The following is a 19,608-nucleotide window of genomic DNA, read 5'->3' on the forward strand; positions in this document are numbered from 1 at the left end:
AAAGACTGAAAGCATTTCCTCTAAGATCAGGAACAAGTTAAAGCTGCCCACTCTCTTATTCAACCTATTATTGGAAGTCCCAGGTGTAGCAATCAGATTAGAAATAAAAGGCATCCCAAATTAGAAAGGAAGTAACACTGTCACTATTCACAGATGACCTGATACCGTATACAGAAAACCCTAGAGCATCACCCAAAAACCAGTAGACCCAATACAGGAATTCATTAAAGTTGCAGGACACGCAATCAATGTACAGAAATCTGTTGCATTTGTATACAATAAAAACTATCAGAAAGAGAAATTAAGAAAATAATGCCATGTACAACTACACATCAAAAAGAATAAAATATCTAGGAGTAAATTTAGCCAAGAAGGTGAAAGCCCTGTAATCAGAAAATGGGAAGACAGTGATGAAAGAAACTGAAGATGATGCCAATAAATGGAAAGATATTCTGTGCTGAGGACCGGAAGAGTGTTGTCAGAATACCCAAAGGAGTCTACAGATTCAACACGATCCCTGTTCAAACACCAATGGCATTTCTCACAGAGCTAGAACAAACAACCCTACAGTTTGTATAGAAACACAAAAAACCCTGAATAGCCAAAGTAATCCTGAGAAAGAAGAACAAAGCTGCAGGTATCATACTCCCTGGTTTCAAACTATACTAGAAGCTATAATAATCAAAACAGTATGGTACTGGCACAAAAACAGACACATAGCCCAATGGAGTAGAACAGAGAGCTGAGAAATAAGCCCATACTTTTATGGTTCATTTATCTATGACAAAGGACACAAGCATATGCAATGGGGAAAAGACAGTCTCTTCAATAAACGTCAGGAAAACTGGACAGCCACAGGCAAAAGAATGAAACCAGACTGCACTTTCTTACACCAGACGGAGAAATGAATTAAAAACAGAAAAGACTTAAATATAAAACCTGAAACCATTACACTCCTAGAATAAAGCATAGGCAGTAAGCTCTCTGACACTGGTTTTAGTGGTATTTTTCTGGATCTGTCTCCTCAGGCAAGAACAACAAAAAAGCAAAAATAAACAAACGGGACTATATCAAACTAAATGCTTTTGCACAACAAAGGAAATCAGCAACAAAATGAAAAGGCAACGTACTGAATACGAGGAAGGTATTTGCAAAGGACATATCTGATATCCAAAATATAAAGAGCTCAGAAAACTCAACATAAAAAAACCCAACCAGGCAGAGAGCCTGAACAGCCAGTTTTCTAAAGAAGATATACGGACGGCCAACGGGCACCTGAACAGGTGCTCCACATGACTAACCACTGTGGAAATGCAGATCAACACCACACGGACTTATCATGTGACGTGCCTCAGAACGGCTAGTACCAGAGATAAGAAACAACAAGTGCTGGTGAGGATGCGGGGAAAGGGGAACCCTGTGTACTGCTGGGGGAAAGTAAGCTGGAGCAGCCACTCTGGAAAACAATATGGCGGTTCTTCAATAAATTAAAAATAGAATTACTGTACGATCCAGCAAGTTTACTTCTGGGTATTTATCTGAGGAAAACGAAAACACGAATTCTAAAAGACATATGCACCTCTATGTTCATCACAGGATTATTTACAATAGTCAAGATATGGAAGCACCCTCACTGCCCATCGGTGGACGACTGGATAAAAAAGGTGTGGTACATATATACAATGGAATATCATTCAGCCGTAACAAGTGAAATCTGCCATCTACAACAACATGGATGGCTCTACAGGCTATTCTGCTAAGTGAACTAAGTCAAAGACAAATACTGTATGACTTCACCTACATGTGAAATCTTTTTTTTTTTTTTTTAAGATTTTATTTATTTATGTGACAGAGAGACAGCCAGCGAGAGAGGAAACACAAGCAGGGGGAGTGGGAGAGGAAGAAGCAGGCTCCCAGCGGAGGAGCCTGATGTGGGACTCGATCCCGGTACGCCGGGATCACGCCCTGAGCCGAAGGCAGACGCTTTAACGACTGAGCCACCCAGGCGCCCCTACATGTGAAATCTAAAAAACAAAATGAACAGAACAAAACAGAAACAGACTCAGAGACACAGAGAATAAACTGATGGTTGCCAGAGGGAGGGGGATGGATGAGACAGGGGAAGGGGATTAGGAGAAGCAGACCTTCCAGATGTACAGTAAGACACAGGGACGTAACGGACAGCATGGGGAATACAGCCAATAATATTATTACAGCTTTCTATGGTGACGATTTCCTAACGTATAAATACTGAATCGCTCTGTGGTACTCCTGAAACAGATACAGTATCGTATGCCAACTATTCCTCCACAACAACAACAAAACTAAGGAAGAAGGATTTCAGGCCCCAAGTTTTGCCAAAAAATATGCACTGCCCCCAAAACCATTTTAGTGAGAACAAAGACTCCTGTGGTCATGATGACCCGGGTCACCCTTTCTGGGGGAAGTGGTGATGGCGGTTGCTGGGGTGGGTTGGGTAGGGAGCACTGTGGTGCGCTCCCTCTGAGGGCAGACTCTCCGTCAGGAGGGGAGACGGGCAGAGCGGGTCACCGTGGAGCCGTCATTACCTTGCTGCAGACGGCCTTCACCTTGTGCAGTCTGTCCAGGGACTCCTGAGGATTCCCCAGGTATTGCTGAAGCTCCGCGTGTAAGATCCGCATCGAAAAGGGGACCATGGAGCCTAGAACCAAAGTCAGAGTTGAGTTAGTGTGCTATCACTCAGCACGCTTTCCGACTTCACACACCTGACAGAGGGAACCGCCAACGTCCCAGCAGACAGGATGACAGAATCCCTTCATTTCTTGGTAAAGTATGCAATGGTGTCAATTATAAAATGTATGTTGGTTTTCTCGGTAAAGCCGTATATACATATGTTCTAGACAATTATCAAAGGAGAAAGGTGGATGTCACTAATGTTTCCATAGCTGTGCTTTAACTAGGGACTGCTTCTTCCTCCAATAAAAGAAACCACAAAACACTCATGGATGTTTGAAATATTTTTTTGGTATGACAAGCGGAAGTAGGAGGTTGCTTACGTTGGGGTCCCTAGAAGGAGACCCTGAAAGGAGGCTCTGCAAGCACGTAAGGATGTCGGGGTTGCAGGACCAGGGAAGGAAAGTGAGCGAAGGTGTGTCTCAGGCCCAGGTTCTGAGGCTGGAGCTTAGCCTGATTCGGTGGTGTGCAAGTGCGTGTGCACATGTGTGTGTGCATGCGTGTGCATGGCTCTGGCACCAAGGCTCTCTCTCAGAGGTGCCCTAACAGGAGGCAAGGGAGCTAGACTTGAAAACTCCGCCCCCCAGGGAACACTCCATCCGTGTGCTGAGGGGAATGAGGGCAGCTCTCTGAAGAAGGGCTGCACCTGAAATGAACTTATATACCGTGTTTGGATGTGGCTGCATCGTCTCTCAGAATAAGGGAACGTTTTTATTGACGTCATGTCTCTTCTCATAGGATTTGGAATTTGACGTATCGCATATACACAAAGTACATAAAAACCATCAAAATTATCAAACAGCCTGCGCTGGTCACACCTGAGATAATGGGTATGAACATGACAACACAGGGCGATCCTGAAGTCAGAAGAGGGCTCTTCGATACAGACTGGAGGCGTCAATGTCTGGATCCAGAATATAGTCTGGAAGATGGTTAGAAAGCTATGTGACACCTGCACGCGACTCGGCCTCTCTGTGCCTCAGTCTGCCTGCCGCCTGACCACTAATCATCAGGGAGAGTTGTCACGCGCCACACCAAGATGGCTTCTCAACGGAGCTGCTTCTTACCTTGAAATGGCAGGATGCTCAGTATTAAAGACAGAAGAAAGCTCTACAGGGAAGTCACAAATAAGGAACGCCATAAAAAGTATGTTCTATGGTGACTGTAAGTCCAGAGAAAAGAAAGGTGACAATTATTGAATTTTAAATGTTTGAACTGAAAGGAGTTGTTTCTGCTCCCTGGAGAGAGGTGTCTCGACCGTGAGCATCACTAGCTATGGGACCGTGGCCTCGGCAGGCCAGGTGTCAGCTGTGTCATCTCCACCCCTTCATATCAAGTAAACAACAGGCGATAATCATTCCCGTGTGGGTCAGAATTCACCTGCAGACAGAGAATGTCTCTAGAACTCCGTAAGTTCTGTAAGATAAGCACAGAAACAAACCTTGTACCTCACATTCCCAAACCCGATCTGTGAAAGAGCTGAGTGTGTGACGAGGTGGTGGGGAGCTACTTGCTGCTTACACTCGCAAATGCCTGTGTACCAGAGGGAGTTTCTGCATTTAAAAAGACATGCAAAATCATCTGGGACTAAAGGAGAATGAAAGTACAACTTACCAAAATTTGTGCGATGTTCTTTTTTTTTTTTTTTTTCAAGATTTTATTTATTTATTTGACAGATATAGAGACAGCCAGCGAGAGAGGGAACACAAGCAGGGGGAGTGGGAGAGGAAGAAGCAGGCTCATAGCGGAGGAGCCTGACGTGGGGCTCGATCCCGGAACGCCGGGATCACGCCCTGAGCCGAAGGCAGCCGCTTAACCGCTGTGCCACTCAGGCGCCCCTGTGAGATGTTCTAAAAGCAGTGCTAAGAGGGAATTTTACAGCATTATATGAACATATTTGAAGAGAAAGAAAATCTTAAAATCAATCATCTAAGCTTCCGCCTTAGAATACTAGAGAAAGACAATATAGAAGAAAAAGAAAAGAAATAAAAATTAAAGCAGAAATCAATGACATTGAAAACAGGAAATCAACAGAGAACACCAACAAAACTCAAAGTTGGTCTTTTGACAAAATTAGTAAAACTGATAAACATCTAGCCAGGCTAACAAAGAAATAAAAGGGAAGACATGAATTATTAACATTAGAAATAAAAGAGGGGTCATCACTACTGATTACATGGACATTAAAAGGATAATAAAGGAATACTATGAAGAACTCTATGTCCACAAATTTTGAACCTAGATGAAATGGACCAATTTCTTGAAAGACACAATTTAGTAAAAAACACACAAAGAGGAAGAGAGAATCTGAATAGGCCAGTAAGATACTAAAAATTAAATCAAGAAATAATCACCTTTCAAAATGGAAAGCCCCATGCCCAGATGGTTTCACTGGTAAACTTTACCAAACATTTAAGGAAGAAATGATACCAATTCTCTACACTCTCTTCCAGGAAACAGATGCAGAGCAAATACTTCCTATTTTATTCTAAGAGGCTAGCAGTACCCTAAAACCAAAACCAGACAAAGACGTTACAGGAAAAGAACACTATAGACCAGTATGGCTCAGGAATGCAGATACAAACATCCTCAACAAAATCAGCAAATCAAATCCAACTAAACTGAATCCAACAAAAAATTAGCAAATCAAACCCAAAGGTATCCAACAAAAATTAGCAAATCCAACAAAAAATTAGCAAATCAAACCCAAAGGTATATAAAAAGAATTATACACCATGACCAAGCGGGGTTTAGTCCAGGTATGAAAGGCTGGTCCAGTACTCAAAAAGTAGTATAACCCATCACATCAAAGAAGCTACGTGAGTCACACGGTGTACCAACAGATGCAGAAAACACATCTGACAAACTATAACACCCACTCATGATAAAAGCTCTCAGCAAAGGAACAGAGAACGTCCTCCACTTGATAAGGAACATCTACAGAAACCTACAGCTGACAACAGCCTTAATGATGAGAAACTAGATGATTTCCCCCAAGACCTTGACTAAGGCAAAGATGTCCTCTTTTTACTGCTCCTACTACACATCATACTAGAAGTCCGCATTAGTGCAGTAAGACCAAAAAAAAAAAAAAAAAGGAAAAAGGTATTTAGATTAGAAAGGAAGAAATAAAACTGTCTTTGCAGATGATAAAATCATCTATGCAGAAAATCCCAAAGAACTGACAAAAAACAAAAACACAAAAAAAATCTTCCTCAAGAAATAAGCAACTAAAGAAACAGGAGACGAGGTTAATCTGGAAGTCAATTGGTTTGACTTACACCAGCAAGGAACAACTGAAATTTGAAATTAAAAACAGAACACCTTTGGGGCGCCTGGGTGGCTCAGTCAGTTAAGCATCCGCCTTTGGCTCAGGTCATGATCTCAGGGTCCTGGAATCCAGCCCCACACTGGGCTCCCTGCTCGGCGGGAAGCCTGCTTCTCCCTCTCTCTCTGCTCCTCCCCCCTTCTCGTGCATTCTCTCTTTCTCTCACAAATAAATAAAATCTTTAAAAAAAAAAGAGTGAAGAAATACTTCTTAAAATAAAAACACAAAAACCACAATATCATTTATATTAACAGTAACATTAATGAAAGAGTAAGATATAAATCTGGCAAAATACGTACAAGATCTTTGAGGAAAACCGTAAGGCTCTGATGAAAGAAAGCAAAAAAGATGTGAATAAATGGGAAGATGCTCCATGTGAACAGACAGGAAGATTCCACATTGCCAAGGTGTCCATTCGCACAACCTGATCTGCAGATCCAAGGCAATCTCAGTCAAAACCCCCATGCTGTTCCGTGGACGCGGACATACTGATTCCCAGGTTTCTGTGGAGCGGCAAAAGATCGCAAATATCTAACGCAACACTGCAGAGATGAGCGAAGTGGGAGAACAGACACCACCCAACTCTACGACTTACTATAAAGCTGTTGTAACAAAGGCTGACACTAGCAAAAGAACAGAACAAGTACATCCATGGAACAGACCAGAAAGCCCAGAAATAGGCCTCATGAACACAGTCAACTGATCTTTGACAGAGAAGTAAAGGGAAGTCAATGGAGAAAGAGCAGTCCCTTCAGCAAACGATGCTGGGACTACTAGACCGCTATGTGGGGGGAAAGGAAATCAATCTCAACATAGACCCTTAACTCAATATAGGTAACAGACCTAAATATGAAACACAAAACCATGAAAAGTCTAGAACAGAACACAAGAGAAAATCTAAGTGAACTGGGTTTGGTGATAACTTTTTAGACACAAAACCAAAAACATGACCCATAAAAGAAAAAAACTGGACTCATTAAAATTAAAAACTGCCCTGTCAAAGACAATGTCAAGAGAACAAGAAGACAAGCCAAAGCCTGGGAGGAAATACCAGCAAAACACACACCTGAGAAGGGATTTGTGTCTAAAACATACAAAGAACTCTTAAAAATCAACAAGAAAACAACTCAATAAATGGACAAGAGATCTGAACAGGTACCTCGACAAAGGTATCCAGATGATAAAAAAGCATGAAAAATGCTCCCCATCATACATATGTCATCAGGGAGCTGCAAACTGCAAATTAAAACAACAATGCAATAATACTGCTAGAGACCCATTAGAACGGTTAAAATCCATAAAGTTGACAGCACCAAATGCTGGAGAAGATGTGGAGCAACAGGAACTCCCATTCATCGCTGGTGAGAATGCAAAATGGTGTAACTGTTCTGGAAGACAGCCTCGCAGTTACTTACAAAACTAAATACAGGCTTATACCATATAATCCAACAGTACTGCTCCTAGGTATTTACCCAAGTAACTTCGAAATCTATGTCCACGCAAAACCCGGCACAAGAATGTTGACAGCAACTTTATTCGTCATTGCCAAAAACCAGAAGCAGCCAAGATGTCTTTTGATAGGTGAATGAATAAATTGTGGTACATCCAGACAACTGAGTATTTTTCAGTACTAAAAAGAAGTGTGCTACCAAACCATGAAAAGACCTGGAGGAATCCTAAATGCACATGGCTACGTAGAAGCAGCAGCCTGAAAACGCTGCAGATTACGTGATTCTGGCAATAAAACAATCTGCAAGAGGCAAATCTATGAAGCCAGTAAAAAGATCGGTGGTTTCCTGGGGCTGGCGGGGAGGGAAGGACAAGCAGACCGAAGACTGAGGATGTTAAAGGCAGTGAATTCTGAGGGATACGACAGCGGTAGATACACGCCATTATCTGTCTGTCCAGACTCAAAGAATGTACAACACCAGGAGTGAGTTCCAAAGGGCGGATTTTATTTTATTTTTTTATTTTTTCAAAGGACGGATTTTAATAACAATGTCCCAACCTATTGTACCAAATGTCCCACACAAATGCAAGATGTTAACAATACAAGATATTAATAAAAACTATGTAGAAAAGGGAGTATCCGGAACTCTCTGTACTATCTGTTCCACTTTTCTGTAAACCTGAAAGAATCCTAACAATAAATATTAATTTAAAAAGAGAAGCTCAACTGCACTCAGAATTTAGTGTACAAGAAAAACAGTATCCCCGAATTATTGAAAAGGAAAATGTAATTTTCAATAAGCACTGTTGGGGTATGTAGAAGGCCACATGAAAAAAGACAAGACTAGATCCATTCCTTACGGAAAAAAAAAAAACAAAAAACAGACTGTGTTTTGGGGATCTCAAATTGGAATAAAAAAATATTTTTTCTTAGAAATACTAAATATGGTAGCCAGTTATAGTTGAAACAGTAATATTAGTACTCTATTCCAGATACATTCAATAGGCTTTTGTGGGCTGACCTAAGGGCCTAACTAGTTACAGACTGAATTCTATGGAAACTGCTAAGTACCAACGACTTTGCACATGAACTTGTGGGGTGCCACTGGTGAAAACATGCGGTCTGTTCATAGTTAAACCACAGAAAATTAGTCTGTAGTTTGATGAATGTTACAAAAATGTAATTTTTCTGTATGGTGTAAGTAGCTGCAAAGTTCACAGATTCAAATGAAATACTTTTAGCTGAAAGAGATGAAAGTAAATTAAAATTATTTTAATTGCATAAAGATACGCAGGCAGGTAGAGGAAGATATCAACAGATTGCGGAAAGCAATCAGACACACAAGGTGGGCTCAAAGCTAACAGGAACCCTATGGAATATGGGGAACTACATAGAACCCTGGTTCTCAGAGTGGTCCTTCCCCCAGCTGCAGACTGGGGCCCCACTGGGACCTGCTGCGCCAGAACCCGCCTCTGCCAAGGCCCCAGGGGGCCTGAGTGCATAGGAAAGCTGGAAAAGCCCTCATATGAACCATTACTTCCCTGAGGTGAGTTTAAAGTGTAGGCTTACACTTGACCCCTAGGCTGTCAAGCCACAGTTTATATTTGTCTAAACGTGCCTCAACATGCACAGCCTCGTTCGTTAGGGTCGAATTAGAGCTAGCAGTCAGTGTTACAATACCCATCATACATCGCACGACGGAAGCCTCCCTCCTTAGTCACATGTTGTTCCCTTGCTATCGCCTGCTCTTTCTAGAACAAATACAGGTGTTCAGAGATGAACCGGGGCGAGGGGACGGGAGACTGCAGAAACCGTGAGTGCGCGTGAGCCCTGCCGGGCACGTCCCGGCATCTGCCCCACGCGCAGAGCCGGCCCGAACACAGGTGACCCGGCCCGAGCAGAGGTGACCCGCGGTCCCCACTCCTCCTGCCCTCCACGTGCGGTTTCATGGCGCCCTTGTTTTGAGTGGGTACAGCAGCTCCTACAGTGGCTTTTCAAGAGGGGAAAAGATAAAATTCACCCATGTCTTCCTTGAACGTGAGGACACGGATAAAATCACAGAACTAATACTAGTGAAGCAAAGTTCTTTTACGTTAAAAAAACGAAGCATGTTATTTTAGAACTACTAATGGTGCCCCCTCGCCCTGATGTGACAGTGAGAGGGAACAACGACACGGAACTCCCGGATCCCTTGCTGTCACTAGGCCGTCTGCTCCTCTGTCCACTGCTGCTCCCGTGCAGACAGGATGCGTTTCTGTGGCAGGGAACACACTGCGTCCCCTTGTGCTGATGGTACCTCTCCCTCGCATCAGCCTCCCTCTGGGCACAGTCCGAGGACCTCTGTGTCCCTGCTCGTCTGCACCTGCCAATCCCGAGCCCCTCGCAGCACGTGGCACCACACTGCCAGCAGAGAGCCCTGGGCAGCGTGGCCGCAGGTGACACTCAACATGGCTCCCTGTGATGTGAATCTGGGAGTTTGGACTCAACTCGACAGCTCAGAAGAGAAAGCGAGTGGGTGAAGAAGACCTGTGTGTGGCTTCCTTACTAGGCACGCAGTCTCTACCTAGGACTTTCTTAGAGAGATCTGGAAGCTAGGCCTGGAGAAGTGAAAAAGCCTTCTTCCTCGTCTCTTTGGATACCACTGAAAAGCTCTTGCATAGCTTTAAAAATCAAGAGGAAAGCACACACCTCGCAGCCTCCAGAGAAAGAGAAAAATGGAACAATTCAAGAAGAAAAAAAATTGCCTCTTTCTAGAAAAAAAACATACTGTTCATAGAGACAAAACCGGAAAAAGCCACAGCTGGAGAAACACTGCGGTGACAAACGTTCACTTAGCAGGTTCAGGGGCCCAGTGCAAGGCCAGGTCTGGACACACAAGCTGAGGGGGGGGGACGACCACTGTCCCCAGGGAAACCACTCCCGGTCTTCAACAAAGTGCAGACAACTGCTTTGACGGGACTCGGTCTTCTCTAACAATGCTACAGACTTAGTTTTGTTTGTTTTAAGGAAAAGCAGATAAAAGCAACTTTACCTGATTCTCTTAGTCTGGCCAGACCAGCCTCCTGTGTCTGACGCTGGGACTCCATGAAACGCTCAAGGCCGAGCAGTGCTGAGCGAGCTTTCACACTAGCCTGAGGCCTCTCTCCTATAGGGAGAGCGCGCCTGAAATACAGGGCTAGTCAAAGTCTGTAAGGACAAATCATTCCCAGTGGATCTGTTTTTCTGGAAGATTCCCACGTCTAGTCACAACCTGCCTAACTCTAGGTTGGTATAACCATTCTCATTAATCATTTAGAAAACATTAAATGGAAATACTCCTACAAAACTCATTTCCTACGGTCTCCAGCCGTGCAGCGAGCCCACACTGTCAGCACAGAGGCAGAGAGGAATCAGAAATGAAGCAGGCCTCCGTGCTGGGCAGAGAAAACAGAGACAGACGAGCGAAGAAACTCCAGCTTCTCTGTGGAGGAGTGTGCCCTCTCCTTCAGCAGCACGACTCTGCTGCATGGCGCAGACGGTCTGGACCTCCCACTGCTCATCTGCCTGTGTGCTGGGCGGAAGGTGCCCTCTCGGGACAGGGCAGGGTCCTGGGACATGGCCACCCTGCTGTGAGGCCCAGCTTGCGGACACCCAGCAGAGAGCGCCTACCGGGATTGCACGGGCCCTCTGCCCCGCATTCACAGCAAAGGTCAGAGGACCTTTGCCCGGCATTTCTGTCTCACTTCCACGTCGTGCAGGGCCCCGTGTGGGGATTACTGCTTTGGCACGTGTTTCCTCGACATCTCCCTCTGCTCTGCGGGTCTCACGTTGTTCTTGATTCTCCAGCAGCCTGAGGAGGAGCCGCCTCGCTGGCGTCTCTCCTCTCATTGCTCGGTTATCGGGACACAGGTCACTGGATGGCTATGTCTGATGAAGAACACATGCTCCTCACCTTTGCCATAAAAACAATCCTCAACAAAACTGCCTGCAACTTCAATACTGCATTTAATAAAAGATTATTTACTTGAGAGAGCCAGCTCGTGAGCACACAAGGAGGGGGAGGGGCAGGGGGGCGAGAAGACTCCCCACTGAACAGAGAGCCCGACGCAGGGCTCGATCCCGGGACCCTGAGATCACGACCTGAGCCGAAGGCAGACGCTTCACCAACTGAGCCACCTGGGTGTCCCAATGCTGCATTTTAAATTAAAAAACCCTACAACCATATGGAGCACATCCTAAAATATCCTAGGTGATTTATTACCTAAACGGGAAATGCAGTGCTGTTCTAGTGCAAGAGGCATGGACCACATGACTCCACGGGAGTCCGGGAGGGCTGCGCATGCTCCACGTCGGTGACTGCAGCCGTTCGGGAGGGCTGCGCGTGCTCCACGTCGGTGACTGCAGCCGTTCTTGTGGAAGACAGGTTCGGGAGAGGCCTCCGACCGGGTGTCCTAACGACAGCAGTGGGACCCCAAATGGTACACTTCCATGTCTATAGGATTTCTTCTAGGAAACACTAGAAATGCCAAAGTTCGTTAAAACAGTGAGCAAGTGAAAAGCAGTAAAATTAACCACCAGCTTGCTCAGGATGAGGAAAATATGCTTCAAATGATAAATGTTCAAGAGCTCTGGCATAAACTGAAAATTTAACCTAAGCAGAAGATATGAACTCTGAGAGGTGAATTAATTTTGTCACAGAAAACATAATAAGGCATTTGAAATGGGCTTAATTAATTCTGAGCTATCGTGTATGGTTATGTGTTGGAAAAAAGTTTCCAAACTGAGATTGGGAACCAAAAATGTGAATCTCACGATTCCGGAGGGAGGGCAGAAAAGGACAAGAGAACAGTGACCGTGCACCTTTCCTTCGGGAGGAGCGGGCAGACGAAGGAAGGGGACAGAGGTTTAGCGTCCAGCTCAGTATGTGCCCCATCAGTTTCAGTTTGACTTGGTGATCCGTAGGGTTATTCCTGAAATACGATTTCATGCGGTATCATTATCAGGAACTCTAAGAACTTCCACTCAGCACACAGACCTGAACTCAGCATTAGAGGAGGCATTTCTTAAACACCACGCTGAGGAGCATCCAAACAGACTTGATTTCCCACCTTCGGCTCCAAAGTTTTCCTCCAGACGCAGAGAAACTCAAGTGAACTCTTTAATGTTGAGAAGTACTTTGACACCCAAACCGCTGTGTAAGTTTTACCCGCCCACTTTCATCGTGGCTCTTTCTTTCGAACAAGAGAATTCCAAACAGCGGATGAAAAAGGTGGTGCTGGGATTGTGGAAAATCTCACTGTCCCACAAGAGGCCGAGTCTGAATGAATGGCTATCCCTCCCATGTCAGGAATGCACATTTCACTGTTCGTGAAGATAAAAGCACAATGAGTATGTGTGACACAAAGCATGAGCCCAAACATAAACCATCAACAGTTGTGGATAATCATGTATTTATACTGATTCATCAATGGTAACAGACGTGCCACACTAAAGCAAGACGTTAATGAAAAGACACAATGAACGACCCAGTTATATTATCCGCAGATACAACTCCCCGTCTACAAGTCTCATGAATACAAACCCTTCAGAGAGAAAAGCAATTTGTTCTAGAGTTAACAATGACAAAATAAATATAATTTAAACAAAAGAAAATTAAAGAGAGGAGGCGATTACAGGCGTACGAAGAACGACTTGAGAGGAAAACTGTGCAGTGTTGGACGGCTTGCTAAAGCCGACAGTCACTGTACAGTTGTCAACACTAAAGACAAACAAAAACAAAAAAATTCTTCATCTTGACCAAAGGCTGGTGCCGGCAACCCCCTTGCCATTTCTTCTTGTTACCTCCACCCCAAAAGGTGGGTGGCAGTGGGCTTCCAGAGGGGGCTGACTGCTCCTGGGGTGTGCAGGGAGGTCAGGGGGTGTCTGTCTACAGGGTCCGAGATCAGGTGGCCGGGGCCCGCGGGGGAACGCTCACGAAGCCAACTGTGCGTCCCGTCTTGTTCCCATTACAGAAAGCTAAGGTGGCAGGGAGCCAGGGGTTCAGGGTACATTCAGGGCACACAGGAGGAATGGTCTGTGACAGCATCTGACACAGAGCCCGGGGAGCTCTGCATGGCCGGCTCGGCCCTCCGAAGCTCCAGGCGCAGGGCACATGAGATGCTATACATGCCCTCTTCTACTAATCCTCCTCATACAGCTACTTCCACGCCCACACGGTGGTCACAGCAACGGTGCACAGGAGCTCAGAGAGAATATTCCAGAAAGCTGCACGGCAGGTGTCAGCTGTTCCAGCCTGCCGGCCCAGGTCCCACGACAACAGCACGATCAGTCTGCACTTACTACTTCTGACATAACAACACGTGGAAGCAAGGGGAGGACACTCCACGTATGTGAGACGCTGCACACAAAAAGGTTACGTTGGTATGTCGTAATTACAGTATCTTTCTAGGGTTAGAAATAATAATCCCAGAACAGCAGAAGATATTTGCAAGATTCATAAAACACAAATGATTAAATGCTCAAAATATGTGAAGAGCTGCAACAGATCAGTAACAAAAGATAACCCGATAGGAACACAGGCGAAGATCCTGGGAGAGAGCCCTGGAGAGGAGACGCCCACAGCTGCTTCCACGTACAAAAGGCATTTCATTCAGAAGCATGAAGTTAAAACGTGAGGTTAGAATTTCAGACCCACCAGACAGAAGTCAGAGCAATAATGATTAACAGGTGGGGAAACAACTTTATTTTTTTTAAAAGATTTTATTTATTTATTTGACAGAGAGAGAGCCAGCCAGCGAGAGAGGGAACACAAGCAGGGGGAGTGGGAGAGGAAGAAGCAGGCTCCCAGCGGAGGAGCCCGATGCGGGGCTCGATCCCAGGACCCTGGGATCATGCCTGAGCCGAAGGCAGACGCTTAACGACTGAGCCACCCAGGCGCCCCGAAACAACTTTAAGGAATTGGGAGTGTGAATTACTGTAGCTGCTCTGGAAAGCCAACTGACTATTTCTTATACAACTGAAAATACAGGGGCGCCTGGGGGGCTCTGTCGGTGAAGCGTCTGCGTGCGGCTCAGGTCATGATCTCAGGGTCCTGGGATCGAGCCCCATGTCGGGCTCCCTGCTCCGCGGGGAGTCTGCTCCCCCTCCCTCTGCCTGCTGCTCCCCCTGCTCATGCTCTCTCTGTCAAATAAATAAATGAAATCTTAAAAAATAAAATAAAATCGAAAACACAAACACTATGCAGCCAGGAAGAGGCACTTCTAATGTGCGCCTTCGAGAAATGCAAGAATGCACGCACCAGATACTTCCGTCTGTGTATGCGCACGTGTGCATGCAGCGGAGTGTGAAAACATGACCCGTGAGCACACACGACACACACGTGGGAGTGACTCCTCTGGGAGGGGGTGGAGCTGGGGCACTTGGAAGGCCACGTCCGTAATGCGTACTTGAGTTTATTACAAAAATGGCTTAAGTAAATGTGGAAAAAAATGTTAATATTTATTAATTATTTGAGTATTTAATACAATTCTTTCTTGTGTTTAAGAGATGTTCAATTAAAAGAAATATTCAACTGGGGTCAAGTGAAGAGTAGAGAGGACTCAAGCAGGGGGCATCCCCAGACTGGGTTTCCCAGGGACAGAGTACATGAGACCAGGGGTGAACAGGAAGCGAGTAACACAGGAAAACCAAACATGCCCACCCACACAAACCAATCCCTGTGCCCGAGGGACGTTCGGTTCCTGTGAGGCAACAATGGCACCCCCCAGTAGTTAGAGAGGACCCTACTGAACAGAGTTAAATTCACAGGTAGCGGACTACTGTCTCAAAATCAGAGCGCTACGAGAAAGAACCTTATGATACGCTTATCTTTCTTTTTCTCTGCCCCAGGCAGAGGCCGCATGGTGTCACCATAGAGCTCAGTTTTCCTTCTTGTTTTGACATCTTCTACCCTCACCACCAGCACTGATCTTTGGAGTTTCCCGCACCCAGTGACGAGGACAGGGAGAGCTCGGTGGCCAAGTGTGACCCTAAGGTGTCAAATGTGCTCACGACCCACCGCTTTGCTGCTAAATATGGAATCTGAGCTCAAACAACCGTGTCTCATGGCACTGTCGAAGTGTAAGCAAGGGCCTGATGCAAGCAGCTCCTAACCCAGCATCTGGGGCCCTGAGGGACAGCGACCGACGGACAGCCTCCGAAGGGGGGAAGCAGTAAGGGCAGTGGAGGAGCAGAGGACAGAGACCCCCAGACAGGGTCGAGTCGGGGGCACTCAACGCTCTTTTTCCTTTTGAGCAAGAGGGAGAATTCAAACCGATTAAAAGACAGTGCTGAGGTTCTGGAAACACACAGACTCCACCCTTGAGACAGGCAGAAATCAACTATGAAATTGCTAGACATGTATCAGACCACAATACTCTTCCTTTCTTGGATGAAAATTTAAAAAAAACACAGCACTTCATGGTTTTTACTCATGACTCATTACATGTTTTGCTATGAATATTCTGAATGGATAAAAATTATGCCGGATATTTAAATAAAATATATTAAAGCTCATTCATAAAAGTTATTTATTTGTTTATATTGTTATAGTCTCCTCTTTAAAGCACATCTTAATGACTTGCTTTGCTTACATACTACAAGCTAAAATGAATGTATCAAAATCTTACATTTATGCTTGTTACATCACAAAATGAGAAGAAAAATTAGTAAACATTCAGCGTATCACTGTGGATGAATGTTAACACACTGTAGCTAAACTGTATGTATGATTTATGTCTATTTCATAATTTAAATTAGGTGCTTAATGATGCATGGCTACTATCTTCTCTCTATCCGTATCCCAGTGCAATTTCAGGCGGAATTCAGAGGCGTGCTTTCTTGTCTGTGTATCTTTGGGAATATATGTCCTCAAAACTGAGGTAGGGATGACAAGCAGTGCCACACCTGACCCTGAAATCTCATGCCTCATTTCACAGGAAGCTCGGTACCACCTCCACCCAGGCACACTCCTGAAAGCCGGGTGAAAAGCGGCAGAGTCTCCAGGACTCCAGGACACAGGAAGCATTTCCAAACAGGGCCTGCTGGCTGGGGCCATGTGCACACAGGAGAGGGCTGGGAGTAGCACTTAGAGGCCCGTGGTACATCCAGAAGCAGCGGATGGATACACAGTCATTTTGAGTCTACAATTCGCACGGACCTCAGCAGGAACAGAAATCGGAGCGTGTGTGAAGTGGTGTCCTTTAGGGAACCCAGGAGTTCGGAGCTACCGAGAGATGGGCCTGTGGACCCAAGGTTGAGTTTCGTCAGCTGCAGACAAGACACCTATGGACCCCAGCTGCCAACCCCCACAGCCACCTCCTGGCCGGCAGCATGACCGTGCCACAGGGGCGGGGCTGCTGGCCGAGCTCCGGCTGCAGTCAGGTGGGGTGGCAAGAAACATCTCTTTCGTGCTGAAGGGAAACACAGCTGTTCTTCGTAAGTATGAGAATATCCTGTCCTTTTTTTTTTTTAAAGATTTTATTTATCATTTGCCAGAGAGAGAGCATGGGAGAGCGAGCAAGAGCACAAACGGGGAGCAGCAGGCAGAGGGAGAGGCAGGCTGCCCACTGAGCAAGGAGCCCAATGTGGGGCTCGATCCCAGGACCCTGGGACCATGACCTGAGCCGAAGGCAGATGCTTCACTGACTGAGCCACCCAGGTGTCCCCTATTCTGTCCTGTCTTGATTACCAAAGCCACCAGGCATAATTTATCGAGCAGAAATGTGCCCAAACGTCCCCCTTGGGCGCTGCCCTTAACCCCTCTTTGGGCACCTTTCCATCAGAGCTATCAGAAGTGGCTAGAGACTCACCTCCTTCTGGGGTGCAAGTCTGCTCTTCACCTTCCAGGGAACGGAGGGAGCTCAATGGCTGGAATGTGCAGACGAGAAAGGAAATGGTTCGTTTGCAAGCTACAGAAGTAACCCCCGAGCGACCAGGAGAAGGCTGCATCCTCCGAAGACCGTGCTCTGAATTTCCAGTGCACAGGAAGATGTGGAGCTCACCCACAGCCAGAGACCCCCACCCCGAGGCTTCCTGGAGCTGGAGCTCAGGAGGAGACGTGCTCAGTGTCCTGGCTGGGCCTGCTGTGGTGGTAGCACGGACGGGGAGCGGGCCTGGGCAGCCTGACCCACTTCTTCCACCTGGGTCAACACTGGGTAGCTGGGCTGTCCTTCCCAACACCGCTCCTGGCGGCTCCCGGCTTCCGTCCGTCCCCGCCCTGGACCCGACAGGCCACAGGCTGGGAAGAAGTTGTCCAAGTTCGGGAGTGGGGCCTGCTGTCGTCGTCCCTGACTCTGAGTCCACACAGCCCAGCTGCTTCACTTCCACTCCATCGAGCCAACCGCTCTGATTTCCGCCCAGCTTTAGGTACTAAAACCCACCTTTTCCATTCATTTCTCTTTTTTTAGGAGTAACTTTTCTAAGTCAGAAGGAAAAAACAGGACTAATAACACTAGTGAGGCCAAAAGGTATGAACACACCCTGTGCTAGAAACCTCCTTCAGGTCTGGGCAGACCCGGTCACGCGGTCTGGCTCCTGTCAGCCCCATGTGGAGGGTAACTGCGATAAAGGAGAAAGGCCGCTCCCTCCCTGTGTCCCCTCCACAGAAATGGGATCTGCATTTTAAGGAAAAACAACACAAAAAGAAGCTGAGGAATGTGTTTTGCTTCTAGTGTTCTCAGGTCATGTATTTATCTGCTACTCATGTTAGCCAAGTGAGACGCTAAGGTAAGTTCCTGACCGTTCGGTGACCATCATCATCAGGCCTCTGTACTCTGGTGCCATTACTCCATCTCCTCCCTGCCTCAGACTCTGCTTCCTGACAACCAGAACCATCCTTTGTCATTCCACGGTTACATCCCACAAAGCTGACCAGCCGCTTACAGAGGATGGCACTAACCCACAGCGTGTTCCTGACAAACTGAGAACAGAATACGACAAAGAGCCAACACTGTCATCACTATGTCTCAGCCCCTGTTCCCAGCAACCTGCATGCGTGACCTCGCTTGATCTTCACGACCCCTGAGAAACAATCAGCCCTGCTGTCCTGGTAAGGATGCCGGGACAGAGAGACGCCGAATCACTTGCCCAGGCTCCATGCGACGGAGCGGACGGCCAGATGGCGGAGCCCCGGCCTTCTGGAACCTCTCGGAAGAAGTGCTCCCGAAGCCGTCTGACGCTCAACAGGACCATGCGACGGGTTTCCACAGACCTAGAAGGTTCTCCACCGAGAAACATTCGCTCCACCGCAAGGCTGCTTGTGCCCCGGAAGGCTCTCCTTCCTCTGCGCCCCCTTCCCCAATCCTTACTGCCTTGCTCTCTGACGGCTACCCTGTGCTGCAGCCCAGCGTCTTCCAGATGATGGCTGGGACCCGCTGGGGGACTGCAACCGGATTTTTAAGTAAATTAAATCGGGACAGAGACCAGTAGACAATGGCATGAAGTACTGCTGCAAGAATGTTTTGTTTTGTTTCTCTGTATCTGCAGTAGAGGTCATGATGTAAGATTATTGTTTACACAGCAGCACAAAAAGTCTGGATAAACACCACCCCCCAGGTCTAACACCAAGCCTCACCGCTGTCCCCCAGCAGGCGCCTGAGACAGGGCTGTCAGAGAGTGAACGGCTGGCGGTGGGGACGTCCGGGGAAGTGTGTTTGGAAATGAGAGAGAGGTGGTTCTGTAAGTCAGGGCTCACTGCTAGGCTACTCACTTGATTCTTCCAGACTGGATACATTAGGAACACCGAGGATGCTGACACTGTGTGAAGAAAAGCGAAGCAAAATACATGCAAAGCCATAACTATGACCAGCACTGCCTTACCCCTTCGGCCAGGGTATACGTGGGGGTAGTACTCGTAATAGAGGTCGGGCTGGTCTAGATTTCCAAAGGGCTCAAACTCCATCTCGGCATTCTGGAAAAGGCCCAGCTTCACCAGCAGTGCCAGCCTCACAAACCAAAGCTAAAACACAAAATACAATGGAAACAATAGATTACCTATGTATGTCAAGTTCAGAAATTCCTACTCCCTATTAATTTGGTACAGAGCTTGACTTCCAGTATATTAAAACAAAGCCTACACTCTGTTTCTTAGCAAATTTGCCTA

At 46.5% G+C, this 19,608-nt stretch overlaps 1 protein-coding gene across 3 annotated transcripts in view; it reads right to left on the reverse strand.

Moving 5' to 3' along the window:
• The window catches only part of TRAPPC12 (trafficking protein particle complex subunit 12), an 88,759-nt gene that overhangs the window by 36,350 nt on the left and 32,801 nt on the right, over positions 1-19,608 (reverse strand). For 2 of the 3 annotated variants that reach the window (XM_045788894.2, XM_045788895.2), the window contains exons 5-6: positions 19,326-19,464; positions 2,568-2,680 (exon numbers count right to left, since the gene is read on the reverse strand). The exons of the other annotated variant lie outside the window; for it this stretch is intronic. In XM_045788894.2, coding sequence (XP_045644850.2) covers positions 2,568-2,680; positions 19,326-19,464 — 252 coding nt within the window. The remainder of the gene's footprint in view (positions 1-2,567; positions 2,681-19,325; positions 19,465-19,608) is intronic. 3 annotated transcript variants of the gene reach the window in all.

This window comes from Ursus americanus, chromosome 7 (genome assembly GCF_024610735.1).
Source record: "Ursus americanus isolate L20-20 chromosome 7, mUrsAme1.1.p, whole genome shotgun sequence".
NCBI classification, from domain to species: Eukaryota; Metazoa; Chordata; class Mammalia; order Carnivora; family Ursidae; genus Ursus; species Ursus americanus.